We start from the raw sequence: 26846 nt of genomic DNA, 5'->3' as shown, positions 1-26846 counted from the left end.
AAGATGTCTGCTGTCAGCTTCAGTTCAAAGACTGTCCTTTGACAAGAGCTACCTGGCTTCTGTGATGATTTGCTCTACAATGGAAGGATGCATTCACAGAATCATAGAATCACAGAACCGTTTGAGTTGGAAGGGACACTTAGAGGTCATCTAGTTCAACTCCACTGCAATGAATAAGGACACCTACAGCTAGATCAGGTTGCTCAGAGCCCCATCCAGCCTGACCTTGAATGTTTTATAACATGAAGACATGGTTTTTGGAACCTCTTGTTGCTGCTGCTTTTCTGTTTGTACACTGTACTATTTTCTGGGGAAAATTATCAACTACTTGCAGAGAAAACAGATCACAAACTGCAGACTGTCCAAATTAAAATCAACAGCAATTAGATGCCATTTACCCCTTATTAGGTGCTGTTTACCTCTCTCAAAATGATTATCTAAAGTTCCTGGATATCAGAGAACTAAATATATTGGAAAGGGTGGAAGACTGATTTGAAATATTGAAACACCTTTGACATTTTCCATTATGCTAACAAGGTATACCAGAGAGAAAAGGATAAGGATTTGACTTCTAGAAATCAGTTGATTGGTCACTGTGTAAAAACAAAAATGTTCCTTCACCGGGTCCCTGCCCATGCCTCCATTAGATTTTATTGAGCACGTTCATATTTGCTTAACGTATCCATTGGTAGATCTTCCATGAATCCTGGCAGTAAAATCAATTGATCTTATAGGATACTGAACACTGGTATCAAAAGTCAATGCATATTTTCTCCTAGTAGCTTTGCATTTACTTTAAAAGCTTCCCTGCAGTTGGAAATAAGGCCTGGCAGTGTCTTCACAGGGTTGGTGTTCCCTGGTGTTAATGCAGTGACTGAAACTACTGAAAGTCACTGTCCTGCTCCCCAGCAGCCCATAGCTCCTAAATCAGCCTTTTGTTATCAGTATAATGGGGTTGAATACATTTTTAAAAGGTGGTAGCTATTGATTACTTAATGGAAAAAGTTAGTATAGAGAAGTGCTGAAGCAGCCCTATTTCGTACTCTCCAGTGCAACGAGACCATTATCTAGAAGAGTGGAAATCATCCTGTAATCCTTATTAATATTTAATAGGGATGAAGCAACACTGAAGTATACTACAAAATAGCCCCAGGCTTCTGCCTGTGTAGGATATAAGGTTGTTTCAAGGGTCAAAAAAAGAATAACTGATTTCCCTGTGCTCGAGCTGTTTATAGGTAAGATCAACAATAAACAATGTTTTTCCTCTTGTTCCTTTTAAAGAATTTGCAGCACATCTGCACTTTAATATACAGTTATTCCTACTAGACATCTTCAAGTGATTGAATGCAATAGAAAGGTCAGTGTATGTTTAGAGATCACTGTGTGAGAGAGACGATTTTATACTTCCCCAATATTGCTGTGAATCCCAGCCTCCCGCTCCGTGCTTCAGGGCACATTTGGCTGGGTTGACAAGCCAGTGAAAGGTGTTAATCCTGTCTAATAGAACCATAATCCTTGGGGCTGTGTTTTTGTATCATACTATTGAGCTAACCCCCTTGTCACAGGATGTTGTTCATCTAGTGAGTAGTAAAGTTCTACATGGAAATTTTAGATGAAATTAAGGTGTACAGTCTAAGTTGCCCTTTTCAATTTCATGGGGTAAAAACTAACAAACAAACAAACAAACCACAGTGTTTAGCCAGCTCCTTCGGAGATTACAATCAATTAAGAGGAGAGCTGTGTGGTTTTCCTTTGCTTCCTTTTTTTTTCTTTTTTTCCTCCACTCCAGTGAATAATAAATGCCAATTTTCCAAAAATATTCACAAATCTGGGTCAATTTCTACAAATAACCTTTGGCTTGAAATATTTTCCAGGTCAGATTGGCCCCAGGTATTATTTCTCTTTCTCTTAAGCTCCAGTGGTTGAAACGTGGACCCAAAATATGGATCCTCTCCTATTTAGTTGTGCTCAGGCCTCTGCCCTTGCTATGTTCAAACTGAAACAGTGGGGAGTTTTTACTTTCAGCTGTGCTCCAGGAGAGGCAAATTTTCTTCTTCTCAAATAGAGACAAAATATTCTCACTTGGTTTCCCATAGCTTTTCTTTGTCTTATTGTTTTTCCCCTCTGGTAACTATTTTTAGTTTAAAAGTTACTGTGTGTAAGAGATAAAGAAGCTAATATGGATAGTAACCCTGTGATTTATGAGCAGGGACAGAATAAGATGAGGTCCTTCCTGGCTGGAAATACCCAGGGGAGGTACGCGTGTGTTCTGCGTTGCCAGTATCATTCAGATGAACTCCTTCCTTAAGACTACGGTTGTGAAGCCTGAATGCCAGCTCATCGCCCTGCACGGCACCGCGAGTATGACAGGGTTACAGATGAGTCCCTCAGAGGACTAACTGCTGCCAGAAAGGAGAGTGTCAGGAGGCAGAGCAGCAAATGGCAGCTTGGTGTCTGTGGGCAGAGCTGGCACTCAGGAAGCTGCCAGAAGCTGAAATTGTAACTTGGATGTCAGCTCAAAAAGGTCCCTTCATTACAGGAAAGTCTGTAACCAAGCTGTCTGAAAACACTTACTAAGTCTTTCAAGTTATAGTCTGTTTGTGTTAGTTTTGTATGTTTGTTTAGTTTTATCCCTAAAAGGAATTTAGAGTGCTCAGAAACAAACTGAGATGATATTGCATATTATTTGATAGTAAATCCTCTGAGAAATCTGATGCCCCATTAAAAGCTGTTCATTTAGTATGGAAGAGTTAAGAGTTTTAAAAAATGGATTCATTCTAGATTTAGCTTTGAGTATTAGTGAAGATGTAAAAACAAGCCCTTAAAACACTGTGTAGTTGGTAAATTCTGGCTGTTAGTCAAGGCACATTTAAATGGACTTCTGATATATCAGCAACAAAAGTGTGGCCCGATTATTCTGCTCGTCCTCCACAACATGTCTTTTGGCCAAAACACATTCCTACTACTCAGCCAATTCCTGTTGGTAAAGAAGCCTGGACGTGCTTCCCAGCCATGAACATAAACTTAACAACGGTGACAGTTTCCACCATCATAACCAGCTCTATGGCTCCTCTCATACTTATGGAAGTAGGGATTGTTTCTGAGCTCACAGCCAGCAATCTAACCGAGAAGGATATCATAAAAATCTGTGCATAATTAATGTGGAATGGATGAAAATAACTCAAATCACACCCATTATCTAATTTGTATTTGAAGTAGTATTGTTTCTCTTATTCATTTTTCTGCTTCTAGTAGTACAGCCATAATTCTTTTCCCTGCAGTCACCTCCTAGTTTGTTTCTGCTTGATGTAGCAGCTCACGGTCGACTGACTTGGGAGGAATTTTTAACCTAAATGAGTGACTTGGAGGTAGTATTTAAGTCTTCATAACAGAGCAAATTACCATCAGTGAGTCAAGATTTGTCTTCTTTTCCTTTACAGCGCACAAGTAGTTTTGGAAGCTTTGACCGTTTCAGACATCACTCAGTATCAAAGACAGATGATTCAGCTGAGGTCTGTATCAAAGTTTTGCTTTCTTCAGTTCTCTTTCCCATGACAATTGTACAAAAACTTTGGGTAACCACTGTGTGAATTTTACACCAGGAGAACTTTCCTTGTGTACCTGGGTCTGTCTGGATGATTGAGGTCTTGCCAAAATGAACAAGAGAATCACATTTTAACATTGCTGCTTCAGTGTGAAGATCAGAAGCAATTTTTCAAAAAGGCAAGAGCATATTTCAGACTGGTGTATTTCCAAAGTAACCTGGATGCAACCCACAGATGTGTCATTTTTGTTTTAAGCAACCTGCATAAATCCCCACAATCGTTGTTTGAATGAAAAACAATAAACAAAAGGAAACAACATTTCTGAGCATAAAATGTATTTTCTGTCTTTCTTCAAGTTTGTGCTGCAAACTTGTTTTAGTATTCCCAAGAAAATGGCTATGATTGACTTCTGTTGTCTTAACTGCATTGGTGTCCTTAAAATTTTTCTGTAATTCTTGTTTTTCTGTGCCAAATTTTATTTTCATGGTATGTTGCATACATTTTTACTGCAAATCAGGTTTCTGAGTTGGAGACTGTAAGTGACATTGGAGATGCAGCACAAACCAAAGCAGGATATAATGGAAGAAGCTTGGGTAAGAAGATGAGAGCCATTTCCCTTACCATGAAGAAAAAGATGGGTAAAAAGTACATCAAGGCACTCTCCGAGGAGATGGTAATTACAGCTTAAGAATCTTTTATTTGATTATAATACACACAAAATGAAAATGTTATGTGCATTTTACTTATTCACGCTTCAGGCAGCTATCAGTCATGAGACTCCATGAAAACATGGTTACGAGTACTGAATTAAAACAGCTTTTAGTATATGCCCTTCCTTCCCCATGCATGCTCATGTACAAACACATGCACAGATACCATTATAGCATCACGTGGTAAGGATCAAGTTAGACCAAGGATCTTTATATCATTGAATTTTGCTTTGTCATCATGAAACATTTGCGTAAGCATCAAAAAAAAAAGTCTTTTAATATGGAAACAGGTAAATACTGGATGTACTTAGTTGTCAGTCTGATACTCAACCTGCACAAAAAATTTCATTAGAAGAATTTATCTTCAAATACTAATTTTTTTTCCAAAGTCCATTTTATAGAGGTCAGCCAGCATCCTACAGCATGACAACTCATTTGACTTATCTGCTTTTACCTTATTTAATCCAAGTGAAGCTATCTTCATTAAACATAAAAATATTGTCTATTTTGCACACTGTAAACTCTGTCTCAATATCTCATGTCCTTCAGTTCTGAATTTTAAAACTCATAAGGAAAAATGAAATGTCCCTAAAAAATCTAGTTGATATGTATCCTATCTCGTACGTGTGTCAGCATGAAATAACAAGGGAAAACAAACAAAAAACTTCACAAACTGAAAAAAAAAAAAAATGCGTTTAACAGAATATCATTAGGTAGTTTTAGAGGCCAAAGACAAGGGTTCATAATTCATTTGCTTAGTTGGTATTTTTTGGGTTTTTTTGCTAAAGTTCTGCAGGTTGCAGTCCATGAATTTTATAGTATAAAAAAGAAAAATTAGAATTGTGACATCTAACATCCGACTGTTTACAGCAACTATTTACATGACAGGAATTCAATGAATTGTATGGCTGGACACACATCTACTTTGATCTTCATTCCTGTCGTAGATGGTGGCAATCAATTCTGGTCCACTGATTAATCTATGGCTTGTGCCAATGATTGGTGTAACAAACACTGTCCTTGCTGAAAACCAATGTAGTCTTTAATTTCAGTGCTATGCCTTGTATATACATGCACGTGTCTCTTCTTCATACCTGCTTGACTCCATCCAAATGGACTCCACCAGTGAACTGATGAATGACTAACATTTTCCAAGTATGATGTAACATTTTAAGTACTGCATGATCTTTTAGTTGCGTGAAGGTATTGCGCACGTTGACGATGTGATGCAATCCGCTGAAGAAAGTCCTACTTTTGAAAGCTCATGATTATTTCACTTAGCTGTTACATCATCCCTAACTTGGCTGTGATTGAAATACGGACCTTCTTGTTTTAAATTCCTTAAGTGTATAAGCAGTGATTTCTGAAGCGTGATTTAATGTTATGAACTCCAGGGACCAATTTCATACATCATTAGATTTTGTAAGAGAAACATGCATCTGTTAATTCTGGAATGCCCTGGATTTTGAGGCCAGTGTATAAGTTGAGCAAGATAGGGAGCATGGTGCTAAAACACTGGATGCCGTATATGCATGCAAGCTGTCTCTGAAATGCCCTTGTTAGGGTGCCAGCACGCCTCTAAGTGCCCATGATTTTCAGAAATTCAACACAATCCATAGATGCCTCAGCTAGCCCTTCATTATGAGCTTGCAGAATCAATCTTTATACTTCTTCTTCAGAGACAATTAGAAAAACTATCTTATCTGTCTACTGGCAAATTTCTCATTATAAGCCATTGTGTTGCTGTCATATATTGCGTCTTCTGAGATGGAGAACTACTTGAACAGAAATGAAACTGAATGGGACAGAGAAGAGACAGAGAAGTGCTGGTACTGGGCGTCCTTAGTACCAGATAGATCTGTACTGGATAGATATCCAGACATCAACTTCTTAATAAGATGGTTCTTAATAAAATGTAATTATGATTAAATCCTCAAGTGCAATGACAATTGAAAAGGAAAATAAAATTTTCTAAAATACATCTCTTAGTGGTTAACAACTGATTCTTTTTGTTGAAGAATGAAGAAGGAAAAGATGACAGTGATCCTGGTGGTGGAATACACACTGAGAAGGTCTCCCTGAAAGCCAGTGACTCTATGGAAAGTCTCTATAGTCTAAACAGTGGCCAGAGCTCATCTAGTAAGTACAAGATATCCAGACTTCTTAGTCAGTCACAGCTTCAATATGGTTATTTCTGAATTCTGAGGTATCAGAGCCAGTGATTAAAAATGTGATACTAGTGCACTCTTCAGTCTGGCAGACAAAAGTATAATCTGATCAAACGGGTGGCAGCTAAGGAAGATATTCCTGAAATAAGCTGAGTGTTTTTCAGAGTGGAGATATTATTATTATTTTAAATTACATGGATTATAGGGAATGAAACAGGTATATATGCCAGGAATGTTTTTGAGGGCTAGCACTGCTGGAGTGCTGGCACCCACAGAGTTACAAATCCTGAGTGTAGCCACTGAAGCATTTTCTCTAACAGTAGTGGCTGTGGGCTTATTCTTCACTCTGCAGATGTGAGACAGAGAATGTGAGAAGTCAGTCTGAGATAAAGAGTGATGGAGCCTGAGCTGGTGGCTTCAGATGATGTTGTTGACACAATCTGCTTCTCTGCAAATCCACTAAATCCCCTCCCCCAGCCGAGCTGTTGGAGCCTCTGATGAGAAGTGGAGTTTCCCTCCACCTGTCTATTCATTGCTCAAATGTGGACAGTCACTGGGCAGCAAGTTACAGCTGTCCATGGTGACATTGTTGTGCCATTGCTGCAGGCTTCACGTGAGCCATGAGAGGAGCCCTGAGTTGAAGTCCCAGCCATTTGCACTTAGTCTCTTATCTGGCCCTGAGACAAAGCTGTACACTTAAGCAATCACTTCAGACAAAAACATTTTTATGATCATTTTATATGATGTGATTTGTGAAAATTGTATATGAGAGTTTACTTCCAACACACTGCTGCTCTTATCTAAAAACATATTTGGATGGGATATTGCAGAGCTTGCTCGAATTTGCTTGAATTACTCTGCTGATATTTTATTGCTCAACTTGGATAAAATGACAGGCAGAAATGTTGATAAGATTAAAATTTCCCTCTGCAATGCAGGTTCCTTTGGTGCTTTAGCTCACTCTGTAATGAAATAAAATAACTTCTACACTACTTGTTTTCATTTCTCTCAATAAACAGAAGTTCAGCAGAATTAATTCCCTAAATTGCACATTTAGAGTACATGATATTAATCTGCAGAGGTAATATTTTAAAAAGTCTGTAAGTAAAATGTGTAGTCTATTAGTATCATCAACAGGAAAAGATTACTGGAGAGAAGATGTTAATGAATGATCTCCAACTAGTTTCTTACAGTATAGTTTTTTGCTTGCATTTTGCCTGGAATGTGTCCAAAACCATATGAAGTATACTCTTTCTAATTCTGTGCCTTTAAAAACCTCCCTCTCTGCTGCCGTACAGAATGGAATGTCTGCACAGTTAGCGCAGGAGATCTCAATTTCCACTTGAATCTCTTTTAAGGTGGGGTGACCAGCTGCTCTGATGGAACAAGCAACAGGGATAGCCTCCGGTTTGATGATGAAGTCCCTTACAGTGGGCCATTCTGCGGCCGAGCCAAAGTGCACACCGACTTCACGCCAAGTCCTTATGACACGGACTCTCTGAAAATTAAGGTAAGACAACCACCAGGATTTCTCCTTTTCTGGTGAGAACATCAGAGATGGATGTTTTATGTGTGAGAACGCATTTACTAAAACATTTTTAACTAACTCCTAAGCACATGTACCACTCTAAAAGCAGAACAGATCTGTTTCTGCTAAGCTTCTGTAATAACTTATTTCTGACAGCACCTTTTTAAGGCATAGATTCAGTAGGTACCTCACCATGGCTTTCCTCAGGTAAAATTCATGTTGCCCCCTACATACTAGGAGATCTGGAGGAAGAAAAACTTGTGTCTCATGGGATGTGAAGTTTCCTCCTGAACTAGGATGCCTCACAATCTTGGTGGCACTCATTAACTTTAATGCAAACAGCCCACCTTTCCACTAGGCCTTCATTTAAGCATACTTTTGAACTATGGACTTTCTCTGTCTCTGATATCGTGGCAGAGGTGTCCAGAATGAGGGAGCGAGAAAAAGGAGATCCGGATACATAAGCATAACTAAGAGGATCCAGCTTTTTTCTTCTTCATCCATGCACAGATACAATCAATAACATTATTGTTCAAAATTTGCACAACTGTAATCTGAACAACTTTCTTTTCTCTCTGTAAACACCTTCCTACAAAGACTGCATCCACACTTCAACATCTTTTCTTCATAGCCTGTTCTTGTCCAGATCCTCATCTATATCTCACTGCGGTCTTCTTCTTTTCCTCTCAGGCCTATATTACAGCAATTGCTCAGCCAATACTTGCAGTTTTCGCCACATGCCCTCCACTTCCACACATGCCTATGGCCTTTCTTTCAGAAAAGTTTAATAGGTAATGAAACAGTAAATTTCTGCTGCCTTGCATAGGTTACTTTTAAAATCAATGGGGTAGTGTATTTTATAATTATAAGCTAATACTTAGGGTTGAAATGCCCTAAGAATATCTCAATAAATTCCAGTACCCTGAATCTGAATTCAGGCTGCATCTACAGCTTGCCTTAAAGCTACCACCTAATCTTGATCAGCGTCCACATCTAAAGTTCCTGAGCCCTGTATAAATAAGTAGAGCAATACCTGTACTTATAGAGCTTTAAACAAATGTTTGTTTAGTTTCCATTTCAAATTTGCTCATAGCTTTAAGCTTCGTATTCTAATGAAATTGGCTCATTTGAACACAGTGAATTTCACACTTGGGTTTGTACCAGACTAGGGTGACAGCTTTATTTACTCACCATTTCTTGCCCAGAACAGAAACATTTAAAAATCTCAGAGATAGTAAAAATATTGTTAACAAACTGAGTTTGATTTTTCAGTTTTGCAACAGTCTTCCAAATTAAGTGTGTATGTAGGGATTTGCTGTAGAAAGTATTGTAGAATGATGTAGAAGATATTAAGTGGTTTTGTAAGTTCCGTAGTATCTGGCCAGAAGAGCAGACTCAAATCTACCATCATGGGAGCAATCTCTGTAGAGGATATGACTTACAAGGGAGTCTTTTTACTACCAAAATTACTCAGAATGCCTGTTGTTTTGAGTTGAGAATCCAATTCCCACATCTTGGCGTGAACACCTTTACCAACAAGCCTTTTTTAAGTTGCTATATTGTCACTCATCTTTTTCCCTTGCCTTTTTGAGTGCGTGAGCAAACTTGGAGAACTGAAGTTTTTAGGTCTGTCTGCTGAGGTGTTTCCCTTATTTTCCCACTCATTTTCAGTCCTTTGAGAAGCATTGTCATGAAGATATTAAGATACATAGGGAGTTAAATGTTCTTCTTACCATAAGGGTAAGAGTCCACCTTTCATCTAGTTCAGCTATTAGTTTTTGAAAATCCCTGGGACGATGGATATTAAGATAATTTCGTAAGTGGCTTAGGGTTAAAGAACTAGGTGAGCAGCTGCATAAAGCACTTGGAAAATAACCTCACTGTGCTACCCTGCTTTTTGTCAAAGCTATGCCCATTACTGATGGCAAAACTTGCTTTCTGGATGCAGTGCTGTGCCTTTTCAGGGACAAAGTGGAGCACAAAAGGTTGAAAGGTGTTGCTTATGCTCTCTTCTCCTTTGCAGAGCTCTGGAGATAAGGACAAGCTCTATTTCCTGTAACACTTTGCTGGGATTTTATAAAAGCAAAAGAACTACATGCAGATAATTTTAAAAAGCTACTTCACATTACCTAGTTAAGATTCTGTGCTGCCTGTGTAGATTTTGGTCTACAGAGGAAATGTCACATAAACCAGGTGTGTAAGCAGTTCTGTGCTTATTTCTATTGTTCCAGAAAGGAGACATTATAGATATCATCTGTAAAACTCCCATGGGCATATGGACAGGCATGCTGAACAACAAAGTAGGAAACTTCAAGTTCATTTATGTGGATATTATTTTGGAAGAGGAAGCTGCACCCAGAAAGATAAAACCGCACAGAGGAAGCAAAAGGAACAAGCCTAAAACGCTGCAAGAACTCTTGGAACGTGTCCATCTGCAGGTCAGCAAACATTTCCCTGTTGTATCTGAAATCTTTAATTTCTGTGCACTTTGGTTGGATGTGATTTACAGGCAGAAGTAGAATGAGAATGGTGGATTTCAGCAGTTTTTAAGTCAGCTATGCAAAGAAGCTTTGTCTCTGATACGAGTGGCATGTATAACTACATTTTATCACAAGATTTTGTGAAGCTAAAATGCTCCATGCAGAGAGACTCAATGATGACTTGCTAAATCACTGCAACTTGCCTGTGACTGTGTGCCTTAGGGAAGGAAGTGTGTGACTATGTGGAAATCTTGGGCAGAACTGCAGTGCAACTCAGCTGCTAATGTTTAGAATTTAGGTTTCCAATTTTGCATGAACTGTGGAGCTGTAGTTTTTTTTGCACTATGCTCTTGTTGTGCCTTTCTCCCTCAGTGGCTCCCTAGGTCCAGATCCTATCTTGATCCAATCTGCTGCCAGGCTCTGGTAGATAACTCAGCTGCGGGTGAAGGATGGTCAAGAGAATCCCAAGGCATCTCTGCCTCTGTCCTCTCACTCTCATTCTCTAATTTTGTTCAAAAGACATCTTCAACTGGCTGAAAAGTGGAGCCCATTTCAACCTGATGAAAGAGTAAAAGAAAAATTGTGCCTATTCATCTACTAAACATAGTGCTTGTTTAAGTGATGGATTTGCTCATTTCTTTTTGTAGGAATACACCTCAACCCTCTTGCTAAATGGCTATGAAACTCTAGAGGATTTAAAAGATCTACACGAAAGTCACCTGATTGAATTGAATATTTCAAACCCAGAGGACAGGGCAAGATTGTTATCAGCAATTGAAAATCTACAGGACAATGACAGTAAGTGTTTAAGCTTTAAGAGTCATGTGCACACTTTATCTGAAGAAAGACAAAGAAATAGCGATTCTCACATTGATCTATTTAATGATTTTTCTTTTAAATGTGAAAAATCGAGTTGAATAATTTACTTATTTGTCCTGATGGATAACTACATCTCTTCTAGATATATACATGATTACTGTCCTAGTAACAAATGAATGATTTAAGATTTCCCATTGATAGGTCCTAATCTAGAGGTTGACAGCAACTGCTGCTTGAAAACAATTCTTTTTCTAATGGGGAAACCAAACCCAAGAGAGGTTAAATGATTTCCCCAAAGTCAAAAGATCTCTGCAACTGCAGAAAATCAAAGTTTCCAAACTCTGGGTTTAGTGCTTAACAAGTATGATAAAGAATTTATGACAAGCTACTAGAAACTTCAGCTTAACTAGATACTCGGCCAAAAAAGGAGATGTTTTCTTAATTTTTGTGCATACTCACCTCTATCATGAGCAGTTATTTTATCTGATGTGCTTCTCAACTGAGAAGCATCTGAAAGAGGAAAAAAGGATACCTGGAACAACAGGTATCCTTGCCTTCCTGGGATGTTTAATATTAGTTCTTGTTTACTGTTTGGTTTTTCTGTCCTCAGTATTGGTGGCTTTCCATTTCTCACTCCAGAACATGTACAATACATATGCACATATCTGAAGACACAGATATACTCAAATTTTTCTGTACACTAATCATTCTGAATTTCTAAGAATATTTTTGGCTGCCTTATCCATTCAATTTCCTTCATAGATTTTCTCTAATTTTCTTGGTTTCTCTGCTGACTTTGTTTTTCATTCTATATTGGGGTCTCTCTGTGTCTCGCTCCAATTTATAGGAGGGAGAGGAGGTTCTTTGAAATATGTATGCCCGGTGTGAGATTAAGAAACAACGGTTCAAATGTTGGTCCGACCAGTTTATTACAAATGTTAATAAGGGAGATGGGAAAAGGGGAGGATGGACACTATTAAGGATTGGGGTGATGGGGAAGGGAAGGCGAGCGATAGAAAAGATAGAAAGAAGCAAGAATTGCGTAAAGCGGGGATAGTCACCACCAGGATCCGGCAGTAGTCCCGTTGCACGACGTTCCGACGGTCTGAGGCTGAAGGGCAGGAGCAGTGAGGCTGGTTTTGGGCAACGAGAGGGTGCAGGTCAGGGAGGAAGCAGCAGGTCTCAGGTAGCAAACAGTTTTCAGCAAAGTGAGTAAACTTCTTGGAGAGGCACACACGTTTTTTAAGTCAAGAAATATGTATCTTACTTCCCCAAGAGGCGCACACGTAAAGAGGGGTCTACAAAATGCAGAGAGGTCTTCCCGAGGAGGCACACACGTATTAAATAAATGCAATTAGACAAAATTCATACATCCTCGAGAGGTACACACATAAATAGTAAAGTTTCAGAGTATGAAGTGATCTTCCTGGAGAGGTGCTCACGTCTAAGTTATCAAAAAGTATCGCTTCTTGCAACTCCAGGAGGTACACACAGAAAGTTTCAGACTATTATCTGGAAGGACAACACTCTCACGGCGGGCATCCTGCCGACTACGCCATAAAAAAAAAAAAAATGTCACACTCCAATTTATAGGAGGGAGAGGAGGTTCTTTGAAATATGTATGCCCGGCGTGAGATTAAGAAACAACGGTTCAAATGTTGGTCCGACCAGTTTATTACAAATGTTAATAAGGGAGATGGGGAAAGGGGAGGACAGACACTATTATGGATTGGGGTGATGGGGAAGGGAAGGCGAGCGATAGAAAAGATAGAAAGAAGCAAGAATTGCGTAAAGCGGGGATAGTCACCACCAGGATCTGGCAGCAGTCCCGTTGCACGACGTTCCGACGGTCCGAGGCCGAAGGGCAGGAGCAGCGAGGCTGGTCTTGGGCAACGAGAGGGTGCAGGTACCGGGTGGGTCCAGGAAGAAGCCGCCGAGTAAGTCAGGGAGGAAGCAGCAGGTCTCAGGTAGCAGGCCCAGGGAAGTCCGTCAGCAAATGGTCCGTAGAGAAGGATCTGAAGGCAGAAAGCTCGAGTCCGTCGTGGTGAGAGATCATGAGAGATCAGCCTCTCGGTTGTGGTGAAGGATCAGATGGCAGAGAACCCCTCAAGTCTGTCGTGGTGAGAGATAAGCCTCTACCACGTCGTGGTTGTTGGACCCTCTTTTATCCTCTATTTTCTGCTGCCTATGTGACATTCCTGGGTGCTTGAGCAAGAGTCATGTGCGTACCTCCTGAGATGGCCATTTTCCTTGAGATAAGTCCACACAAAAAGACCGTTTCTTGGCCATTAGCAGCAGCTTATCTCTCTCTCGTTGCCCCTGGCCTTGTCCATCTGTGCTCCTTAGAGGATTTCACAATCCTTAGCCAGGACCTGCCCATCAGTGTCCTCGAGACAAAAGATTTCTCTGCCTTTGCCCAGGACTTGCCTGGACTTGTTTCTCAGCAAACTTTGAGTCAATCATATAAAAGAATAGTCTCTTACACTCTACGTCATATCTCAGCATCCACAGAAATGTAAGTTTCTTGCAAACACATTTGAGAAGCATTTAAATGGTGTCCTTTGCCCAGCAGGATCAGTACTTCTTTCTGGTCTATAACTTTGTGAGATGAGTGGCTATAAAAGGCCTCCTGAAGGGCTGTCTACATAGAGGCTGTGATAGGGTGAATGTGGGAAAGAAAAGGTTAAATTTCCCAAGTATTGTGTTGCAGGAGTTGAGCTGGAAATCATGTGAAAATACATTAATTTCCTTAGTTTGCCCTTGACTAGAGTGTACTTCTTGGTAATTATAGCCTTACCACATTTTCTGCACCTTTTATTGCAGGTGTTTCTGTATCACTGTTTAACAAAAAGAATTACAGAAAAATGCTAGTTTGTAAATTTACAGAGTTCTGTATCAGTGTGAAAAACAAAACCAAAACATACGGTTTTTAACACACAACCCAAGTGTCAAAATATTCTGGGACTGTGAGGATGTGGTTTACTATTTATACTCCCTGTAGAGCAAAAAGGATAGCAAGCAGGCACGTTGCATTTTTAAAAGATGGCACCAAAGTTTTCTACTTTTGAAGAGGTCTTAACTGTTTAATATTCTACATACACTCATGCAAGGAGCAAATCTTAGAAGGTCCTTACGTTTCCTGTACATTGAACATTAGCAAATTTACTTTAAATATCACAATAGAGTTCTTACAAATTGGGAGCATGGGATTAAGTCACTTTTCTCCAGAAAGCAAACAAATAACAACAAAATTTAACAGCTTGCTCTAAAAAAAGAAGATATTAAAGACTGAAGTTGATGGAAGCCATCTGTTAGGTAGTTATCATGAAAGATGGAGAGCCAAGATGATCTTGGGCAAAAGCTCAGCATGTGTCTGACCTTGTCCAAATCATTTGACCTCTTTGTGCTTCTGTCAGTCCAATTGGAAAATTGAGTTGAAAGAGCTGAGTGTTACTGTGAAAGTGAATTCTGCATCTGAACTGAACTTTCCTAGGTCAATATTTTTTTTCCTAAATGGGCATGACTGAGTCCAGCATAAATGATTTCTTAATTAAAATTGATTTTCTGCACTGCTTAGAAGTGAGCAGCATAATTACCCACAGCTACAAGGTAATCTGTTTACTGGCCAAGAGTGTTCTAGATAGAAGTTCTGCACTTTTCCAGGTAAAAGTTCACTTTTCTAATGAGCTTTGTTTAAAAAAATAATAATAATTCTAAGGCCATAGATCATATTTAACTATTTTAATCCCATCTTTCTCACAGAGCTTGGAGCAGTTCCATGACTTTGCATTATATTTGTGCTTCCATGAAGCATGTGTTTGATTCATGGATGGAGTGTCATCCATGAATGTATGCTCCAGATTTGAAATGCAAGGTTTATGAGATTTTTGGCTCAAATACTATTCATAAAGGCTAAGTATGCAGGAAGGTAGCCTTATTTGACCTGATTCTACTATAAATGTGATCAAACACGATTTAATATTTCTTTAATGCAATACCTGATGTAGTGAAAGTTGACAGTTGTTTTTACGGGCATTTTCTTTTTCTTTTTCTTTTTTGTCTTTATTTTTCTTGACATTTATTTTATGCTACACTAAGTAGTTTCTTCATGCTATATGCTTGAGACTGTATAATTCATATTGCAGAATAAAGTTACTGTGTTTTCCAGCAAAAGTACTTGCACCAATAGTTTCCCCATTATATGCTTCTTAAGACTGTCCAAAACACAGGACTCTGGGCAGTAAGAATTTTTCATCTCACATTTGGTTTAGATCCAGATGAATTTGAGAGTAATCATTTTGCTCATCCCACAACAAGAATTAAAAACTAAGTTTTATTTAGAAAATGCTACTACTTTGTGTTTTTAAAACAGTTTTTTCTTCCTGATACTGCACAGCCTTCTTTATAACCTTCCTATGAGCCAAGAACCAAATTCACCATCTTCAAGTATGTCATATAGCAAAGACTATTGTAAAACGACAAGGTCTTTTGAGCTTCTCTTGACCTTCCCCACCCCCACACATCTCTTTTTAGATCTGCCATAAGTTGATCAGACCTATATATTTGGTACAAAGTGATTGGCTTCCATGAATTCATGGCTGGAGAAGAAAAAAAAATTCTTTTTCATAAAGTATTTCTTAATAGCTTTCCATTCTTCTCCCAGATGGCTTCTAGACAGGAGATGGATGTCTCTGCTTTTGTAGGATGCTATTTTTAAAGTGAAGCAGTTGCTGAATGGTTAATGAATAAAGTAATAAAAGAAGTTTGCAACTTTTTTTCTTGACTGCTTCCCAGGACACACATTTCTGTGTGTGTAAAATAGACTTGATTCTCTTCTCACTTAGATGATGTAAGTAAAAAAGTTCATTGCTGAAGTCCAATAGGTTATATTAGTCTGAAGCTATTCTGAGTGAAAGTAGAATTAGATTCCTTTGGATATATATGTACAGTTCATATATAGGGAAAAAAAAGATGCGTATGTGCAATCTTGGGGATAATTATTTTACTCTTTTCTCCCCAAATCTACCTCCTCCTTATACTTTTCAATTTTAAGTCTCTAATCATACTCCAAATCCCACTGCCAGTGCCATATAAGATTTATTTCTTATTTATTGTATTTGAACAGCAAGCTAGTAGTTAGCTGATGACACAGCATTCAGTTCTCATTTGCATTCCTTACATGAAGACCTCAGATTTCCCCAGGAAAAGCAGCCTTGTATGGATATTAGTGTTTTTCACCTTTTTCCAGACACATCTGCTTGATCCCTGAATTTAGAGAAAAAGAAGCTTCTCACTTCTGTTTTTACCATAGACTCTCCTTGCATACCAGTTCAGTATCCCTCCCTCTTGTACTTTGAGTGCTGGAGAATCTTTGCCAGAAAATTATAGAGTAGCCTGTTGGAAGGGACCCCCAAAGATCATCAAACCCAACTCCTGGCTATGCCACTGACTTCAGTGAGGTGTTTTTTTTCACCTTGTTTGTCTATAATTACCCACCAAAAGTTTATTCCTTTGATTCTCTGAAGTATTGCATGTGTATACAGTCCCACTTCACATTTCTCTCCTTCAGGTACATTTACTACTTTAAAATGATCATTTCTGAGTTTGGTGCTTTATTAGTTTTTGTTTCATCCTAACATCAAATGGTCTAACTGTCACAGGCACTGCAGGTTGGTGTGTGTCTTTCATACCTCACTAGGAGGTCTAACATCAGCCTTGATGACATGTGCCATTCTAGTTATTCTGTTGCGCTGCTCAATAGGTCACTAACTGCACCATCCGGGAAGGCAACTCAACCTAAAGCATCATGCTTATAGCCCCTTTCACCTTCTGGGCTAAGCTCATAAATGCAAACTCTCAGAGGGCATGGTCGTGAAATACAGCTTAATGCAGTCTGACCTTCTTATTTCTCCAAGACAAAATCTAAGCCTCCCACCACTCATCTGGTTTAAACTGACATAATGGCACTGGGGCTAGTGTGACCTCAGTATATTCTAGAGCAGCACTGACTTAGTCCTAAGCTTAAAGTGCTTTCAGAACCAGGACTCTAAACTGATTTTAAAAAGCGGGAAAAGCTGGTAAAGAAAAAGGGAAATCTTTGTCATACACAACTGTGCCACTGGATAAAAAATGTTAATTTCCAAAATCTTAATAGCAAGGAAGATATATCTGTGTCACGCATTCATTATCAAGTCTGGAGGCCTAACATTATTTTCATGAGTCTGCATATCATCCTGGAGTCAGAAGTAGTATTAGAAAATACGTGTCAAAAGGATGCATATTTTGGACACTTTTGTAAAATATCATTGATAACAGTGACTGAAAGCTACTTATCTTCTATGAAACTGCTTTACTGTAGAAAAATAACAGGGCTTCCATTTGCTGATAAGATAGTGGTTTCTGATGATTCTGCAGCATTTAACGGCAGTTTAATTTTATCAATTCCTGTTTCCTGTGTATTATATATCTTTTTTCTGATGTCCAAATGATTTAGACAGTAAACTTACCTTTACTAGTGTGGGTCTTGAACACGTACCTGCTAGGGAAAGGAGTTAAATAGAACTGAATGTAAAAGCCAAAAGCAGCTGTTTTTCTCAGAACGCCTAAATCTATATGCTACACATATTTATAATGCTCAGCATACTTTTAAGTGGTTTAGCAGTTGCTACGTTATATTTAAGTCCGGTCATTAAAAGAATCAAAAGCAAAGAAAAAAGCTGAAGAGTGATTTCAGTCCTGTCTTCTTAAATATGTTTTTTTTTTATCCAACTTTTCCTGTTTGTAATGAAAAGCAAAAATACAACATTTTCACTTTCTCAAACACCTGCACATTTTTGGTTTTCAGTTTATGATGTTAAAAAAAAATCTGATAGTGTTTTGGGAGGAGACAGAAGTGTTACATGTCTGCATGTTTCTTAAACATACATTCTCCTGAAAATGATTTAAACTCAGATTTTAAAAAATCTCAGCTCCAGATGAAGCCTCTGTCTTTGTCCCTAGAACACAGAAGGAAAAGCATTGCTAAAAAATAAGACAGGATCTGTTTTTCACGTAGGAAACTACTTAGATGACTGCAGGTACTTGCAGCCTACTAGTATACTGACTGCAGCAGACCAGCTACTTGGTCTTCTTACCCACTGCAAAACAAACAAAGTGGATGGAGATTCCTCTTTGACCTTGAAAATGTAAACAGGATTAACTCTTTTTAGGTCACTGCTTTCCAGGGCAGCAGATGATGCCCCAGAAGCTGATAAAAGTCCTAGCGAGTAGCATTAGGGCTGATCGGGGATTACAGCAGGGGGAAGGGGAACCCGGCCTGCAGCCGCCACCTGAGCTCTGTCAGCCCACAGTGACCAAGGCCTGGGACCTATTGGCACCAGTGGAACGGGAGCAAGGGGCTAATGACACAGTTTAGACAGGGCTTTACTGGGGCATCTGCTGTTGTTTGTGCTAAACTACTCATGTTGCTACTAATAGCAGCATTAATACCTTCACTGGTGTAATTCATTTTGTAATTCTCTTCTGACTTAAATCAGAAATCAATCGGAGCCTATCTGATCACATATTTTCCCTACAAAGATAGGTAGCATTTGATGTGGTGGACTACGTTCCCTAAGGTGAGACATCTATTGAATCTGCTGAAATGTGTACTTGTACATGCAAGTGCAATTAACCATTAATTTATGGGGGAACAAAGTGGGATTTCTATTCCTTGGAAAATATTTAAAGTAATCAGAAATCATTTTTTTAAATACATAAGGTTATGCCCATAGCCTCAGACTTAATGCAAAAATGACTACATTGAGACTTTGGATTCTTTTCTTCAAAAGTTGGATTAGATAACTTAATTAGGTAATTAAAATGTAGAAAATATTAAATAGAATTAGTAAGTTCTAACAAATCTACAAGACTAGGTCCATGAGGGCCTGCAAGTGTTCTCAAATGTATCAAAACGCCTTGTGAAATAATTTCTCTGGGATCTCGTTTACACGGTGAAGGAAGGCCCTGTCTGTCACACTGTTCCATTTCAACATTTTCAGAGCAGTTTGGTTTTTTTTAATTTGCTTTCTAATTTATTCTTAAATACACAATATTTAAAGCAAACAAATCACAGTGAAAACCTCTCTTGTGTTATAATTTCTAACAGTTTAAACAAATGTCTCAACACTTTCCTTTCAGAAATGTAGTAATTTTAGGCTGTTGCCCTGGAACTGAACCAGATTTAGATTTTCAGGAGGGATAAAATCCTTCTTAAGCTAGGACTTCCATACTGCCTGTACTTGAATTGAGACAACTTCAATTTGACGAAAGATTCAAAGCTAACTACATAACCGTGAAGGAACAAGTTGGCTGAAATAAAGGACCTTTTTTTTTTTTTTTTTTTTTTTGCCAAATAAAAAATGTACCATTTTCCTGAGGCTTGAAATCTGAGGTGAAGCAATCTATTCCTGTACTACCTGCTTCTCATACTTTGATTGGAAAGTAAGACACAGCTTGAAGTAACAGCACAGCTACGGGAGAGCAATGGGAAATGAAAGAGAATGGAAGAGAGAGATTTAACATTTTATAGCTTGTTTTCTGAAGAAATTTACTGTGAGTGAACATCACGTGTTTTACAGCTAGAAAATATGAGCATGAACTTTAACCACAAAGTATATTAGATACATGATATACAGGGATATCCTGTCCACAAAATGTCGGCTCGCTGAGCTCTTTTGAGAGGCCTGTCGATGCTCTTCCTGAGGTGCAGATTGTTGTGTCTGGGCAGATTAGTCATGCAGCAGTTAAACAAGGACAAATTATTTGCGAGTTTATCTGATTCTGCTTAGTTTTCAGGCAGTGTTCAAAAAACATACAGCGAGAATTAAGCATCTTGGCTTTTTCTGAGGCCTTTGTGTTTTGGAAAATATCTTTTTGGACACCAAAAAGGAAGTTTCTAGGAAGTTCCTATCAGCCATCCATTCCCACTGAGAAGTCAAGTGCTTTTGGAGATCCGATTGCCACACCTTCAGACTGTGCTTGGTGGGTGACTGGTGCACCTGGGCACAGCCTAAAGGATGCAGGCAAAGCCTCAGGCATTCACATCTGAGCAACATAGCACAGGATCAAAGCCAACCTCAACAGCAACTTAGGTGCTTGTGTCATCACATTTTTAGTTCTTTGATGCTGTTTTCTGTTTCCAATAGACAGAAGATATTGATCTAGCCTGTGTATATTACTAACTCTGTTTCTATGGTTCTTCAAGATCAGCCACATTGCTGTCTCAAACTGTTTTACAGGATACTTATTCTGACACTTATTTCTTTCTTATTTTGTTCTTTCCAGATGAACAAGAGCAGATAAGTGAGGGTGGTCAGGAGACACAGAGCTTAAGCCCTCAGCACAGTTTTGACAAATCACAGTTAAATGACTGCCCAAGAGATTCCGGCTGTTACATCTCATCAGAAAATTCAGATAATGGTAAAGAAGAAGTAGACCCAGAAACCCTGTCTGACATGGTGCAGTCAATAACAATCACTGAGTCAAACTGATTCTGTTAAGCTGTTTCTGCAGATGCTCAGAACAGACAATCAGATAAGTGAAGCAGATTTGCTGGTACAAGAGCAGAACAGAATATTTCTCAACACTGGAAATCTACTTCTGTCTGATCTATAATGCTCTAGATGCTTAATATGCGGACATTTGAGAACTAAATCTTAGCTGATAATAACAGTATCTCGTGCTTTTCAATGAATCCACAGACATTTCACTGAAGAAGTTCATGCATATATATTTATATATATTTGTACAGCAAATGCATTTTGTACAATGTTAGGGAATTGTTTTGGGTAGTGATATGTTGTCTAAATATTAAGTTGTGGAACTCTCCAAAATGTAAATACTGTATATATTTGTTTTTAAAAGATTGATTAAGCACACTGTGTCTTTTTTTCAGATGGGTTTTGCTGAGATGTGTACAGAAAATATTTGCATTGATGTATCATCATAATAAAAAAAGTAGATACATTCGCATCCTACTTTGAAAAGTACTAACCTAATTCCTGTTAATATTAAAGCTATCTAATGCTATTCTTCTCCAAAATGGTCTCTAAAGGGGCTGTCTTACATTTTATCCTGGGCGTACAAAAGAACTGTCGCGTCAGTCTGAATCCAGCTCTTTGTGTTCGTCATCTTCTAGAGAGTGCAGTCATCTGAAATCCTTACGCACTGCCAATTTGTACATTGTAATTTTCATAACTGTTCTCATTCTTTCCAAGCATTCTGAAGTCAATGCAAGCTTGGAACAAAACAAACAAACAAACAAACAGCAGTTTCGGTGCTATGCTTTTGTTATTATTTTTTGTGCAGCTCTCGCCTTTTGTGCATGGTGTCGATTTTGTTCATTGAGTATTTTTGTTTGTGTACAGAACTCAGAAGCTAATGTGGTTATCGTGCACTCTTGTCGTTTATATGAGATTTAATTGTCATCTCCCACGATGTTTTGCACTAGAATACACATTACATCTGCCTATCTTCTTCCTTCAAAAATAAACAAAATCATACATTTGAGCCCTTTAAAAACTACTTGATTTTTAATGCGGTCATTGGATTTTAAAGCTTGCTCTGTTCTAACACCAGCACAGTAAATGGCAAATCCACCGAGCATTTTTATCATGCGTAATCATCTCGGTATCAAATCAATACAGAAACTTCCTGCTCACCAATTAGTCACATCATTTTCATAATTTAAAGCGTTCCGCATTCATGTTAAAAAGTTTCCACAGACTCCTGACAATTTAAATCACTTTCTCGAGAGATGAAACACGGAAAGTTCCACCCCAGAAGAGAACTTCTAAAGAAACTGTAAACAAGTGGAAAATTCTTATCCTTTTCTTTTTCTTCCCATGGGCGACGCTTTCTGCAGTTTCATGACTCCTCAAAAGGCTACTGCTGTCAGACAGATCTGCTTTGAGGGTTACAGTATAAAAACATCAATTTTAGAAAAGTGCATACATTTATAAGATCTGGTGTAAATAAATTTGGCTTAGTAGAGTAAACAAGCTTGGGAGCTGCTTGATTTGTTTCTGTTTTTAACTCTCCTCTTATGCTTTGTCTGTCAACAATTGTCATTATTTAGCAGCAATGACCCCATATTTCCAGATGTGCTTGGAAACACACAGGCCTTTCAAGGGATTGAATTTGTGACTGCTTGTATCAGGCAGCTGTATTTTTTCTTAAGTGTTTCTAACCTTTATGGTGTCATCACACATAGTGCTTACTTAATATGACTTCACTAACTTTTCCTGAAGTAATGTTGTTGGATTAGCTTCTGCTATCTCTTCATCTTAGAGAAGGACTACTGAAAATAATTTTGCTTGAGTTCATTTAACATGAGCACGTTTTGGCTTTTGCGGCAGAGATGCTCAGTCTTTGTATTCCTTCTCTAGACATCTGTGATAGTACTCAACCTGTAAAAAATACCTTGAGGTGCCTGTAAATACAATTCTGACACAGCCATAAGCTAGCTGGGTCAAGGACTAACAACCACAGAGACTGGAGATGTGCAATGACATGCTCTGAGGAACGTTTGTTTCCATGAGTTTGCAAATGAAAATAGGTCTCCTTAGCTAATTACAAAAACACAGGCAAGGCACCTACAGAGCAAAACACCCAACAGCTGCTGTTTTTTCACAAGGGTCAAACCCTGCACAAACTTAGACTGATGGCAAGAGGTTAACTAACATCTGAGGTTAACTAGTCATTAACCATGAGCATAAGCTTTTGTTTAACCGCTCCGGCTTCTAATTAGCAAGACTTTGTCCAAAGGGCTTCTTGTTGAGATAAATGTGTCAACTGAAGGCTTATTCAACGCATCTGTAACCTCCTGTGACGGCAGAGCAGATTAGATCTCAAACTGAGAAACTTCCGCCCTCTCAAGCTTTTCCGAGAAAAAGAGGAAATTTGGTACCGCAAAGGAAAAAAAAAATGTGCTTTTTACATGACGTGTACCCAACCTCCTTTCATCTCTCAGTGGTCATCTTAATCACACTGATCTGGGATTAAGCTGCCTGAGCATAAACAGTTCTCTGGCTGGCTTTCATGCTGACTAATCTGAATAATTTATATGAATATATGCATATGTATTTCCTTTTAAACCCGTTCCAATTCTAGGATTTGTAGGAGAAAGTCTGATGGAGAACTGAGCTGCTTTTGAGGAATCTTTGCAGTGTCCCAGAGACACATGAAAGGAGCAAGTGGATGGGGTGTTGTTCCTCTCTACCCTTTGCACAGTGGTGTGAAGCCCCTGTTCATTTTTATAAACCTTCCTCTGTGATTGAGGGGGACTACAAGATCTGTCAGTCTTTCTTTCAGGGGTAACTGAGAGTCTGCTCTTCCCCGCAGTTGTAAAGCATACAGAAAGATGCAAAACCAGCCTGGAACTGTAGAGACAAAGCCAGGAGGGCCAATCTCTCTGCGGCCAGTGGTGGCCTTCAGCTGGTGGGGATTTCCCCGCTGCAAAGACTGTGGTGCAGGTGCAGTGACTTCCTCCGGGGCTGTGGTGCAGGGCTCACTGCTGGCATGTGTGCAGCCACTCACCCTCAGCAGAAAGCCAGCAGCTACAGAAAGCAAAAAAGTTGAGGTGGTGTTGACCCTACATCTGCAGGGGACCACCTCTGGTCAAAGTTAACACTGCTGTTTGCAGTGTTGCCTCACGTTCAGCCCTGTTTGTCATCCCAGCTAGCGGTACATTAAAGGAGGGTTTCTCTGTCACCAAAAGGAATGGCAGTGTGCTGGACCATAGTCCCACAATCCAGGCAGGCTGGCCTGCAGATCCTGAGAATCAGCATCCCCTTCTCTAGGTTTTGCCAACAAAATTCTGAAGGCCAGTAGACATAAAAGGATCAGCACAGAGGTTAGAAACGAGGAGTGTTTGCATTCATTTTGCAGAGTTATGAATGAATACTTGGATGAGGACATTCCAAAGGAAAATCTACAGGAGACTTTTTTACTTTATTCTTTTTCAACTACTGCTAGAAACACACAAAAGCAAATAACCTAAAAACAAACAGGTTGGGGAGGAAAGCTTGAAACATGTATAAGTGTATTCAGACAGTTGTTAAGTCAGGAAGGACAAGGACTGCGAAATGAACAAGGTCATTTTTAAGCTTGAAATTCCAGAAATTGTTGCTGAAATACAATAAAATGCATTTGTATAAATCATATGCAATTGAAATTCAGAACCTTTCTTTCTCCTGCTACACAAAATACAGTGTAAGTGTTTTTATTTCACTGTTAATGCAGGTGTGGGGAGAGATGATTTGAAGAGACTTCCTTTGATGCAATTACTTATGAAAACAAACATATACAAACATTACTGAGCACTTTATTATAGTTGAACACTTGGAATTCAAATGTAAATGCAACTCTTGCCTCCTGCATTCATGTCATTTACCTCTGTTTCAAGCTTTGTGCCCATCAATCCCCTTTCCTATCTGCAGCAGAACACAAAGTGTATTGGTGGATACCATTGCAGAATTGCTAGTACATCAGGTCAGAAAGTGCAGATTTCTATATTCTCTGACACCCTTCAGAAAGTCATTTTTCTAATATTTTGTTGTCCATATGCAAATCTGAAATGTTTTCAGTGCCAGGAAGCCTATAAGTTCTTTCGTTTTTCACTGAATTTTCATCAGAAGAAAACTTGCATCAGCCAACTATGCATTCTATGTGCTTATTTGAACTCCACTGCAATAATTGTGTGCGTATTGTGCATCCAACCCCATGCTTCACTTGCCTTGTGGTCCTCGAGGTCTCTCTGCATACAGCATTCCACTATCCAACAGCACATTGCTTGCTACTGCTATTATGGGGCAATACAAAGCCCACAATGTCAAAATGTAATTCACATGAGAGGTTCATATCCTTATTTTCTAATGTACATTTGGTATCAAAGACTACCACAAATGATCCTCTACAGATGTTGTCTATACCTTTACTGTCATCATAGAATCAGCACAGCAGAGGTAGGAAGTAACTTTTGGGGGTCTCTAGTCTAATCTAGAGATGTGAGTCTAGCTAGATTTGGTCTCTCAGATCATGTCCAGCAGTCCTCCAGGGGTGGAAATCACACAGCCCTTCTAGGCAACACAGGCCAGTTTTTTACCAACTTTATTTTAATATCTCTTTGCTGGCTCACGTTCATCTTCTTGTCCACCAGGACAACTAGGGCCTCTGCTGCAGAGCTGCTTTCCCATAGAAAGTCCCCTACAGACAGTCTGCTCTGTTGCATGGAGTTAAATTACTTCATGTTTATTTCTGTGTACCTTTATGAAGCTCCCATCAGCCTACTTTTTCAGCCATCCAGGTACCTCTGAAAAGCAGTCCTGCCCTCCAGGATATTAACCAACCTCCTCCAATTTGGTGGTGTCTGCTAACCTGCTGAGAGCACACTCTATCCCATCATCCAGATCATTAATGAAGACGTTAAATTACATTAGTACCAGCTGGTCTCTGAGGGACTCAAGTGGCCGCCAGCTGGAACACTTGCACAACCCTTTGATCCCAGAAGCCCAGTCAATTTTGCATTTGCCTTATCTCCCAGCTATTCAGCCCATAATTCACCAGTCTAGCGAGAGAACTCTAGGAAACTATGTCAAAGGTCTTGCTAGTCAAAGTACCCCTCTCTAGTCCATAATGGCAGAAACACAAGTGGATTCACTGTCTCCCATTCAGTGATGGAGTTGGGAGAAGATGATTTGTACCCTTTGTGGATGAAAATGGTTGCTTAACATTAGGATGAGAAATTGGTGCTAGAAGACAAGACCTGCTTTGCTGCAAAAGAATATTTTTGAAAAACCCTTACTTTCTGGGTTCCCTGATGCCTCCCACTGAGTGACCAGTTTCTCCTGTGATGTGGGGAAGTCACAGCTTACCATCTATAAAATGAAAAAGACCTCAGATGCCATTGACCAGTCAGCCTAGTTTCTGTATGTTGCTAAGGTCAGAGTATGAGAACAACCTGCCCCTTTCCCTAGGAATTAGCTGTTCCAACAGGTCAGGGTCAGTCTAGCTCTTTCTGTCCACAGCTGCACATGCAAGGGCACACACACAAAACTCTGTGATGCAAATATAATGGAAGAAACGAGCCTTTTCAGTGCCTTGTTTGCAGTTTTGAGTCTATCCTAATACAGTCTTAATGCCAGCTTCCCAACTGCTTCATATATCATCATGAATGGTTTCACCTTCTTTAATATCAGAGGGAAGTGGTTCTTTCATATCTAGTAACAGAATGGCAATGCCTCTGACTCCCATTCACAGCTCAAAACTGAGGTTATGGGTTACATTACCCCCTGAAGAGGTTATTTGCATCAAACTGTGATGCCTGCTGGCTGTGTATGCTGTACAATTGCTTTATGCAATGACAGTCTTTGGTCAATCCCAGGAATACGTTACTTAGGATGAGTTTAATAATCTTTTTGTCTAATATTTCCTGCTGCATGGAGTGTTTGTTTCCATCCCTGATCTTTTGTGTCTGATTGGTAATGAGCAGATCATCCCCTACAACTCAGGAGAATGTGGAAGAGGTTGTAAAGTGAACGTGCATGGCATTCAGCTCG

The 26846-nt window shown here is 39.2% G+C and overlaps 1 protein-coding gene across 4 annotated transcripts in view; it reads left to right on the top strand.

The window, feature by feature from the left end:
• SAMSN1 (SAM domain, SH3 domain and nuclear localization signals 1) overlaps positions 1-21798 on the top strand; it is a 150215-nt gene extending 128417 nt beyond the window's left edge. For all 4 annotated transcript variants that reach the window (XM_046940198.1, XM_046940204.1, XM_046940208.1 and 1 more), the window contains 7 exons: positions 3441-3512; positions 4063-4218; positions 6274-6394; positions 7782-7933; positions 10183-10389; positions 11079-11229; positions 20575-21798. In XM_046940198.1, coding sequence (XP_046796154.1) covers positions 3441-3512; positions 4063-4218; positions 6274-6394; positions 7782-7933; positions 10183-10389; positions 11079-11229; positions 20575-20780 — 1065 coding nt within the window. In that variant the 3' untranslated portion in view covers positions 20781-21798. The remainder of the gene's footprint in view (positions 1-3440; positions 3513-4062; positions 4219-6273; positions 6395-7781; positions 7934-10182; positions 10390-11078; positions 11230-20574) is intronic.
• The last annotated feature ends 5048 nt before the right edge of the window (positions 21799-26846 follow it).

Source organism: Gallus gallus, chromosome 1 (assembly GCF_016699485.2).
Source record: "Gallus gallus isolate bGalGal1 chromosome 1, bGalGal1.mat.broiler.GRCg7b, whole genome shotgun sequence".
Lineage (NCBI taxonomy): Eukaryota > Metazoa > Chordata > Aves > Galliformes > Phasianidae > Gallus > Gallus gallus.
The sequence above is the reverse complement of the archived record's forward strand: the minus strand, read 5'-3'. Positions and strand labels throughout refer to the sequence as shown.